This window comes from Lathyrus oleraceus, chromosome 1 (genome assembly GCF_024323335.1).
Source record: "Lathyrus oleraceus cultivar Zhongwan6 chromosome 1, CAAS_Psat_ZW6_1.0, whole genome shotgun sequence".
NCBI lineage: Eukaryota > Viridiplantae > Streptophyta > Magnoliopsida > Fabales > Fabaceae > Lathyrus > Lathyrus oleraceus.
This window is the reverse complement of record NC_066579.1, coordinates 405,016,769-405,027,939: the sequence shown is the minus strand read 5'-3', so window position 1 is coordinate 405,027,939 and position 11,171 is coordinate 405,016,769. Positions and strand designations below refer to the sequence as shown.

General features: G+C 38.5%; 1 protein-coding gene across 1 annotated transcript in view; it reads right to left on the bottom strand.

The window, feature by feature from the left end:
* Positions 1–462: 462 nt before the first annotated feature.
* LOC127111646 (protein NTM1-like 9) overlaps positions 463–11,171 on the bottom strand; it is a 30,735-nt gene continuing 20,026 nt past the window's right edge. The window contains exons 3-4 of the mRNA XM_051046192.1: positions 1,783–2,080; positions 463–565 (exon numbers count right to left, since the gene is read on the bottom strand). Coding sequence (XP_050902149.1) covers positions 463–565; positions 1,783–2,080 — 401 coding nt within the window. The remainder of the gene's footprint in view (positions 566–1,782; positions 2,081–11,171) is intronic.

The following is an 11,171-nucleotide window of genomic DNA, read 5'->3' as shown; positions in this document are numbered from 1 at the left end:
CAGATTCCAAATTAAATTTCTTTTGAAAAATTGGGTGGGAATAAAAATGTCTAAATGTTATGCTAATTGCGCAACAGTGCCGCTTTCAATGTCCTAATTGAGCAAGATTACAAATAATCCACCAAAACTACCTATCTATAATAATATTATTATGACCACAACTTTGAGCTATGCCAATTTTAGATTCCAAGTGTTTAAAGTACTATAAACTTATTATGTTACATATGAATGTGAATGAGGGGGAGTTAAAATAACATATTCAAATTAAATTGTTAAAAATAACTATGTAAAACAACTTTAAAAAATATTGAAAGGTGCATTTCATAAACAATAAACGGATGTAGTTTTTACATGAGATAACATGGTTTTCTTTCAAAAAGAAAAACCATACATGTGGTATGTATTTGGTGACTTACGTAAAGTAAATAATTTGATCTTAATAAAATCAAACTTTTCAAATAATTAACTAATTTCAATATTATCGAAGTTTATAAACTTCCATGGATCACTATAATCTTCTTCCATTGCGGTTTCAAAATGTTGATCTTGTGGCATGGAAGTGCATCTGTCGACAAAGAATATTGTCTTTGTTGAGCATTAAAATATTGATATCGTGACAATAAATCTTGTATTTGTTGTGTCCTAAATGTTTATTGGCTTGGTTTTGAAACATCATGTTCGGTAATCGAAAAATCTTGCATTTGTTGAGCATGAGAATGTTGAACAAATTGATATTGTGAATTGTTTACAGACAAATAATCTTGCATTGCTTGATCTTGAGAATGTTGATTTAATTGATAGTGTGAGATACCAATCATATTTGCTGATAAGGGAACTTCTATTGGTTGAAATTGAGAATGTTGATTAAGTTGAGATTGAATCATCATGTGTTCTAACATAGAATCTTGCATTTGTTGAGTCATTGAATGTTGAATTGGTAGATGTTGTCACCTTTTTGTTGTTTTGACTTTAATTTGACATTTCATTCCATACTTATGCTCATAAATTTTGCATAAAACCAATCATCCTATAACATAAAAATATGAAATTTGCATGAGATTCTACTTTTTGTATACATTTAAGATAAATAATACTACTTTTCACACACAAATATATAAACAATAATGTTTAAAAAATAAGAACTTGAATTTATTTAAATGAGTTAAAATTAAAGTTAATGAATTCATTTTTAAAAACGAAAAATTAGTGATTTTTTCATATAAAAATATCATGAAGTAAAAACTCAAATAAATGAAAATGGTATGGAAATATACAAAACCATTTACAAAATTTATAACATGTGATACATAACTAATGAACATTTTATAATGAAATAATTTATTAATTTAATATTTTAACTATCAAAAAAATAAAGTTTACAATTATTTTTGTTTGTTATTAAATATAATTACGCAATAGTTGTTACTACTATTTTGCTTTAGTCTTTGAAAGTTAACTATTTCTTGTCATTTACTAGAATATAAAACTAACTATTATTTTCTAGTTTGTTACTACTATTTTACTTTAATATTTTGAAAGTTAAATACTTCTGTCACTTACTAGAACATAGAACTACTTATATTTAAACTCAAAATAAAAATTAAATATTAATTTTAATTTATTTAATATAAATTTTAAGAATTTTTACATTAACATATAAAAAATTTATTAATTAAATAACTGAACTTCTTCTCTTATATTTATTGTTACTAACACCATCATTAATAATAAATATATTATTAAAAAAATTTAAACACATTTTTAACAATATGTATATCATACCTTATTATTATAAAGAGTTGCACAAGAAATTGTAAAATCTTTGATTCTGAACTCTTGCATAATCCAATGGTCTTCAAATTCACTAACTCTTTAGCCTTTCCTTGTTTACCTGTGTAAAACACTAAACTTCTTTTGAATCCAATTTCAACATCATTATTCATCACTGAATTTTCTTTTCCAGTAGCTTTCCAAAAACCATGATTTTCAACTGCTCGATCAGGACGTTGTCCATTTTCATACTTCTTACTTCTTGGCGTAAAAAAATACATTGTGTCTCTCCTTGAATTATAACTATTTTCTGCAAAGAATATACCAACACAAAATCAACAAAAAGAAATATAAAAATATTAAAGAAATGATAAAAATAAATGAATGTTTTTGATGTATATAACATACCTAATTGTTGAGGAGAAAATTTGTAAACATCAACGTCATGAATCCTTGGTGGAACTATGTGAACACTTTGTAATTTTGTTTCAAATAATAATCAATCAGCTAAATATCATTAGGGTTGAATCTGTAACCTGGTGGTAATGTAATGAGATTTATGTTCAATCTCATTATTGTCGTAACATCATTAGAAAGTTGAGACTGCATGTTGCTAGCACAAAAGAAGATGGATGAAAATAATGAATGAATAAAATAATTATTGGTAGGTTGTTGTATTTATAGGTCTCATTTTTCAGTTGTGATTAGATCTTTTTACATGAGTTTCAAACTACTATATCTTTTGCTATTTAAAAGATTGAATAATTTTACCTTTATTTTCGGAATTTACAGTTACAATATTGTAGCGGGGTATTCGTTACCATTAGAGATATTGACTAATACAAGGTTAAATCATACAAGTCGAGTCGCCGCTGCACTTCTATTTATCCAAAGGAATGGTTAGAAAGCGAACAAAACCTAATAGTTTTATCGAATCAAAACTAGTAAAAGAGAGTCAGAGATCTGGGTAAGGGGGTGGTTATTCAATGGGAAGGTGTTAGGCACCCAAAACATCCCTAGGTACTCCTAGGGAGCCCTTTCACATGTTGCAAGGTTGTTGTTTTGTGAAAGTTTATTTGTGCAAACATGATTGAAGAGATGAGAAGAGATTATACAAGTTATTTACATTTTTGTGTTTGGATGGATAAGCCCATTGCCTACGTACCATCTTAAAAAAGATTATGATCAAAACCTCGTAGTTCGGGGTAAAAATCTCAAAAATGAGTTGGTGAATTGATTGGTCCAAAAGCCTTAAGGTCTTTTGTTATCAAAGGGAGAGAAAACTCAACCTAAAACCATAAATCCACCATGTGAGGATATCTTCAACATGCTAGTGAGAGGTTAACCCTATAATAAGCATGGAAGACTCATTGTCCATCACTAAGGATATAGGTGAGTATTACATCTACCACCAAGATAACTCAAACCTAACAGCTAAAGGTTGTGAAAAATTTGATTAAGGAAGTGGCCATTGGAACCACAAAAAAGACATTCGAATGGGTTTATTTACCATTAGAAGTATTACCAAAATGGTCAAAGTGAACTTAAAGATTCAATTCAAAATAAGTATTATGAAAAGAAAGTTTGAAAAATCAAAAGCATAAGGCTTAGGTTTCTAATGTTGAAAAAAGAGTTAAATGTTTGCAAAAAGTTTTGGCTTGGGTTAGAGTGAGAGAAGAAGAAGAAGGGCTAAAGTCCTAAGTAAAGCAAAAAGGTGAGGGAAAAGAAGTAAAACCACAATGGAGTTCCTTCTTGAGATCATATTGATGATCCAAGTAGCTCCCATCCTTTGGAATAAGCAATCACAGAAAGCATAAACTCAAACAATCAACAATCAAATGAACTCTTGGAAAGACTCCTCAATGCCTCTTGGATCTCTCTCTTTGGAAGCTCATGGTAATGGTCCTCAATTAAGCTCAAGTTGGAACTCCTAGCACAAGAAAACACACATCAAAAGGTTCTTACACAATCAAAGAATGGACAAGAGGGAGTTTAGAATATGGTCCTTTCAATGTCATCTTCAATTTTAAGCATTCTAAAGGCTCAATGCCTAGTTGCTCTTTGACTTTTTATAGCACTCTAAAGGCCCAATGCCTAGTGCTCTTTGACTCCAAATTTGCATAGGGAAAGTCCTAAGATCTAAGTCCATTTGTCCATTTCTTTGCATTTTGTTCACAACAATCAAAAACAAAACAAAAAACAATAGTATATACACAATTATGTGCTCAAGTGAGCAAAAGGCAAATGGGATTACAAAACATGTGCTCCAATGAGCAAAGAAAAAGCAAATGAATAATATGTACAAGAATGGTAAATTGCATAAAATAAGTGCATAAGGTAAATGTTAATTGTAGTGGTCAATAGTTAGTGTACCATAAGGCAAAATTAGCGCTATGTTAAGCAATCGTAATTGGACTTATGTAGAAGTCACAACTATCTGAGGCTCGGTCAATAATAATGTAGGCAAAAAACACAAGTTAGAAGTCTTGATTAGTGAACCCAAGTTCCAACAACTTGCCATGCCAAAAAGAAGAAGAGAATTGAGCTGTATTGGTTTAAGTCTTTTGCATGATTTAGGAAAAACCTATCCTTAATGCAAAGTCATTCACTTGATCAATTGATCAAGATGAATTAGATTTGAATCAAAGAAGATTAAGTCCCTTTAATCAATGTCAACTTATCAACCTTCAACTCATTGATCAAAAATAAAAGAAGAAGAATAAGGAGATGAAGAAGGATAAGGAATGGAAGGATCAAAATGCATAAGGTGAAATAAAAAATGTACCAATCCATGTGTATTGACCAAATGATTGAAAGTCAAAGTCAAACAATGAGAAAGAAGAAATGAGATGAAGATTGGAAGTTAAACAATAAACAAAATATTTTTGGCATTTTTAATATTAAAAGAAACTTGAATTAAAAAATAAAAGAAAAGGTCAAACTTCAAAATCACTCAAATCAACCTTGAAAGGTCCAAGTGATTTATCCCAAGTTCAACAAGGTCAACAAAGTTTGACAAAAAATTTCAGCATTTTAAAAGTCAGAAATATTTTTAATCAATTAAAAATGAATAAAATAACAACCAGAAAAAAAGAGGACTGAATATTCCTAGTACGGACAGACATTGCATGTGTGAGTCATACTAACCCATTTGCTGTTTTGTAGGTTTCAGTATTCAACCGGTACGCATAGCTCGTCTGTTCAGATAACCTGCTGAGGGTCAACAAATCCAAGCTGATGGATCTTCCCAACGCCGACATCCTTGAGCTGAAAGAGATGATGAGGGAGTTGTTCAGTGTTGTGCAAGGGCTTGCCTTGGGACAGAAAGCCATGTCCGAAAGATTGGAACGGATCGAGAAATGGCTGATAGTAGAAAAGGTTCAGGGGAAGGCTCCGTCCTCCGAAGTGAACAAACCTTCTGGTACTGTAGCAGAGAAACCCTCCGACAGTGGTCCATTCAAGAAGAAGGTTGAGCCAGTTGGTGTGCCCGCAAAGAAAGAACGTAGCAAAGATCGTTATCATCCTTATGCTGCCACTATAACCACTCCTGTCAGCAATCCACCTGCTCAACAGCAACAACAGCCACCTCAACAGAAGACACCGAGAGCTGAAAGCCAGGTGAAGAAGAAGAAAGAGGATCGTCAGTTTGAGGAACCACCCGTGACTTACGCCCTTCTGTTCCAAAGGTTGATGGATCTTGCTTTAGTACGGCCAAGGATATTGATTCCCATAGAACGGCAGAAGAGGCCACCAAACTATGATGAGAATGCCAAGTGCGAGTTTCACTCTGGGGCACCCGGACACAACATTGAGGGTTGTAGAGCTTTTAAGCATGTCGTCCAGGACATGGTGGACTCCGAGACCATTAACTTGGCCCAGATTATGAAGGGGGATGTCAACCCTGCGCCCAGAAAGGGTCCTGTAAAAGTCAAGATGGTGAAGAAGGCCAAGAAAGGATTGGAGATGACTGAGGAGGATCAGTTGAAAGGTCCAATGGCTATGGTTCCAAAATCTCTGATGCAGGATGGAGCTTTCCCTGTTGTTGATAATGCTTGTGCGACTGTCACTACAGAAGGGTGTGTATTGATGAAGGACCCGACCCAGAAGATGAAGAAAGTAGAAATGGACAATGAAAGATGTAAAGCACCCCGTCTGGCAGTTGAAACCGTCCAGGTAGAGAAGGTCCTTGTTGCTGAGAAAGAGAAGAAGTTGTCCATTTCTTCTTATAAACAAGCTCTGGAGGTGGTGAAGAACAAAGAAGCCCAAGGCTGGGGAAGGATCATTGACATCGTGGTAAAAGCAGACATGTTTGGGGTCGGTTATCAGCCGGGTCAAGAGTCGTCTAGATCAAATAGAGGATGTCGCCCACCATACACCTTCGTCAGTGCAGGGATGTTGGATCCTGGTCATGCCCGTTCAGTGGTTGAAGATGTTGACAGCAACCGCGAACTCGAGCTGTGGATAAAGTCGTGCGTACCAAGAAACTGGAAGTACTCCAAAAGCATCACTGTCACTCATTCTGAAGAGTAGTATTTCTGTTTTTCAATTTTTGTTTGCATGAAAGCCATACGTTTTGCCCGAAACGTAATGGTCCATTGTAAGGGCCATCTCATGTGTTTCATTATGCAACATTTTGCATCAGTAATGAATGGATGTTTTGTAGTTAAAAACGGTGTTCCCTGTTTTTCATTTAATTTTGCAATTTAAAAAAAGAAAAAAAAACAAATAAAAATGGCAACGTTTTTTTCAGTCTCTTTCCTTTTGATTTGGTCTCGTTCCAAAGTGATTACTCTCCTGATCTCACCGATAACGATTTAGTTACACCTCTGTATGACTTCGACAATTCAATCTATCATGCCAGAGAGAAAGACGAAGAAGATTGGGATTTGCTGGAATTAGCCAGGTCATTGAAACAAGAGGAGAAGGTGATCCAACCACACGAGGAGCGATTCAAGATTGTTACTCCAAGCTCCGCCGAGGTTAGAAAGCGAAAAATTGAGGTCGTTTCAGAGGCAAGTCAAGAGCAGAATGGTAGCCCCTTTTGAAAGAGAAGGTCAATATATGTGCCTGGTTGTATCTAGATACACCAAGGTGGGATACCAATGCTTTGGGGCATAAACTACCATCAGGAGGGGACTGTGCAAAAGCTGAGGCCGACAAAGGATAAGAAAGAGAGAAGGTGTGAATAGACTATCAAGATGCGAGCGGAGCTAATCTGAAAGATGGATTCCCGGTACATCACAATGAGGTATTGGTTGATTATATGGCTCAGGTCTCAGTGTTTATCTTCATGGATGGCTTTTTGGCCAAGACCAGATTGAATTGTTGCCAGATAATATGGAGTAAACCAGGTCCATCACACGAGGGGTACCTTCTTGGTCTAAGTTGATGTCGTTCCGTCACATGAGGCCGGTGCCACGTATCAGAGGTCTACGGTGACTTTGTTTCGTGATATGATTCATCGTGAAAGCAAATGCCATGTTGATGACATGATGACAAAGTCCCAAGCAGAACAGGGGCATCCGGTAGACTTAGGGCAAGTTGTTTGACCGTTTGAGATAACTCATACTTTTGAGTCTGAACCAGTGCACTTATGGAGTGCTGTCCATCAAGCTACCGAGGCTTGTTGTGAGCGAATCAGAGGAATCGAGGTCGATCCTGCCAAAAAAAAAAAAAAAAAAAAAAAAGGGGTAAGTTGTAGGAACCTCTGATTCCGATACCTCAGTGAAAGAAATAACTGTTAATCCGGTACTTGATAACCCTCGAGGGGTCTACGAGGTGCGTATTGAGTCAGCATGACTAGTCTTGTCGAAAAGAGTATGCAATTTACCTAAGCAAAAGTTTATCGACTGTGAAACAATACACTCACTGTTCGAAAAGCTTGATGTACTTCGGCATAGGCTGCTCGCCGACTGAGACAGTGTATGCTGATTCATACCACTTTGTGGATGTCAAAAATAGATCTGATCAGATATGTGTTTGAGAAGCTAGTAGCAACCCATGGAAAGGTTATCAACCAAGGAAGTTTGAGGTCCCTGATGAGGACATCTCGAGGTACTCAAATCGAAAGATTGAGAGTGACTGATCCCGGAGGAGGGGTCTGACCCCAAATCCGAACGGATTCCGATGTCTGAGGGGGAAAGAGACGAGGTGAATAAGGTGGTGCTTCCCGGATCACAGTTGGTTGCACCAACAATGGTGGCTGAACATAAAGTCTGTATCCTGGATATTGAACCTAGGGATGTGCATCTACCTGGGGCAGTGTCTTCCTCACAGAAATATGAGAAATCAGTGAAGACTGAATGGATAAAGACTCGGAATGACACGTAGAGCCCAGCTGAAGGAAGGGGCTGACAGTTACCTGGCATGGGGCAATTGTACCCGGTGAACGAAGCATGTTGTTAACCAAGAAGTATGACCTCGCGCGTACCACGTGGAAGAATTGGTTGAAAGGGATCCTTCCTCCTCAAGACGATTGTGGGGCAGATGGACAAACAGGTATGAATGTCCGTTCGTGGTCAAGAGGGTCCCATCTGACAGAACCTTGTTGTTTATGACCACGGATGACGACGATTTTTCCATTCCCTGTGAATGCGGACGCAGTTAGAAAATACTTCGTGAAAGAAACCCGCTGGACAAAAAAAAAAGAATAAAGAGTCCAGGCAAAAATGGGCATCCCGGCGAACCAAGAAAAGAGAAAGGTTCGGGCAAAGTTAGGGATAATAAAAGAAAAGAAATGTACACCCGGCAAGTTGAAAACCCGCAAGGGCGACTTGGGCAAAAAAGGGTATCCCGGTGGACTGAAACCCGAAAGGGCGGTCCAGGCAAAAGAGGGAATGAAACGAACAACTGCATCTAGCATGATCATTTGTGCTCATGATGACTTGGATAATCTCCGACAGAGACCGATCGGAAGCGTCTTGTTCAGAAGACAGAAGGTGCGGAAAGTCCTGAGGACATATGAGGTGTAACTAAGTTGGAACCCGATGAGATCACGGTTTCACGTTGCCATTAGGATAGATTTTTCCTTTTGTGTGCAATCACCTCTTTCCAGGGTTTGCTTCCTGTGTGTTGCTCGATTGTGAGCCATCTTTTATTCCAGTAAAATAAAGCGTGTGTTCAGTCAAATAATTTTGTTTTGTTGTCATTACCGTTTTGATTACGAAAACATCCGTTTATTTTGATAAGAATATTTGCATTTTGAAACATAGAGGTCTCTTCCAATGCATGCTTGTATGATTGAAATCTGGAAATCTTACTTGGAAGTCTGAGTGACCTAAGTGTTGAAATATCATAACACCTGGGGCATACCTGGGGCACGTTTTTATCTGACGATCTCTTGTGCAGAGCCTGATTAGGGGCAACGGATAGTTGAGCGGTAAAAAGACGGTGAAGGATTACGACCACGGTCCTGGAAAATTAATCAAGAAGACTCTTCAAAGTCTGATGATTGGAAAGTTTGTATGAATACCAGGAGTTCGATCCCCGTGGAGTACGGACGAGATTTGGAATACAAGATGATGGAGCAGAAAAGTCCAGAAGAGTCTGAGAGTTCTTAAAAGTGGAAAGTCAACACTATGGGTGGATGATGGATACCAGTGTTCGACGAGTCGACCGACACCCCCGTCAAACAGGCTGTATCTCCCCAGAGGATTAAGAGTGTGATCTCCCTGGCAGATTCGAGATCGTTGTCTCCTCAGCAAGCCTGAAGGTTGTCACGTCCCCAGCCCAAGTCAGTATTGAAGCTATCAGAGTTATTTCCCCTGCAGAGATGCCTGTAGACAGTACCTTCTTTCCCCAGCAGATCTAAGGATTGCTTCTCCCCAGCAGGCCTATGCTTGCAGATTTCCCCAGTTGAGAATCCCCGCTGAGCGCCTGACAGTTATTTTCCTCGGGAGCACCTCAGTGGAGTTTATCTGTAGACCGTTGGTGTGTCCCCCAACAATTGGTTTTGTGATGCTATCATCTCCAGTATGGCCGTGAGTGCTTATCCCAAGCAGGTTTGTGGGAATTCATCTCCAGTATGATATGACGTGCTATCATCCTCGACAGAGTTGTTACTCTTGCCACTACGGTTGTTCTCTCCGCTAGGATTGTTCTCCTCAGCAGAATGGCGTGGTTTTTCCTCAGCAAGTTCCCCGAGTGGAGCGGGTCTTATGAAATGCATCACCAACAGTGATTCTCCTACATATGGATTGGTTGGGTCGTCCCTAGTGGAGTAGTACTTATTTCTCCAGCAGAGTTCATCCTACCAGTGGATTGGACGGGTTTCTGTAGTAGACTGATATCTGTATCCCCAGCGGAGTTACGACTGTTTTCCAAGACTGAAGCTGTCTTCCCAGCAGAGGTTGTGTTGATTGGTTTTTCCCCAGCAAGGTTTGTCTTTCCCCGGCAGAATGGAAGTTGACATGGTTATAGGATCCCCAACACAGCTCCTGGAGTTCCCCGGTGTTGTCTCTAAAGGAGACGTGTGTTTATGCATTCATCATTTAGATAAGCATGGCATATCGCATCATTAGTGCATAGCATTTCCATAATCATGGGGCATTGTGTAAAGCAAAAAAAACTCATGCATCAACATAGCAAGCATATCTATTAGCCCTAGGCCGTGGCAACCAACCAAGGTTGGTTTGTTGGAAAGAGTTTAACATCGCGCCATTGGATCGGCTTTAGAATTGGGTTCATCAGCATGGTTGAGAGGTTGGTGTTTTCCCAACAAGTGATTCCTCAGTCGAGTGGGTATCCCCAGCAGTGTTACTCCCCAATTGTTAGTGTCTTTCCAGCTTGGGTCTTTTTCCTTAAGCAGATATGGGTGTGTCTGATCTCTCCATGTAGAGTCTACCCCTTAAGCAGAAAGTGTCTATCCTTTCCTGCCATTTCCCCACTGAGATACATCCTCGTGGATGACGGTTGCTTCCGTCCCCTCCCTAATGGGATGGGTTTTCCCTATTGAGTTCTTTCCTCATTAGGATGAGTCTTGATTCAGTCTGCCTTTTTGGATCGATCCCAAATTGGCTTCTTGTTGACTATCTCTTGTGCTGCCCTGGGGCATAAATGAATAGTCGCTCACTAACCGGCACTCATTCATTTCATCCTCAGCGGGGTTTGTTGTTGGCTTCTACCTACAAACCGGTAGTTGTAAGTCCTATCTTTGTGGTTTTCTACCTACTAGCTGGTAGTTGTAAAATCCCACTTTCATCCCCTTGGTGGAATTAACCCTTGTGCTCATCCCGATGATGACTGGTTACTTTTCCATTGGCCTCTACCACCAAACCGGTAGTTGTAAGTCCTATCTTTGTGGTTTTCTACCTACTAGCTGGTAGTTGTAAAATCCCACTTTCATCCCCTTGGTGGAATTAACCCTTGTGCTCATCCCGATGATGACTGGTTACTTTTCCATT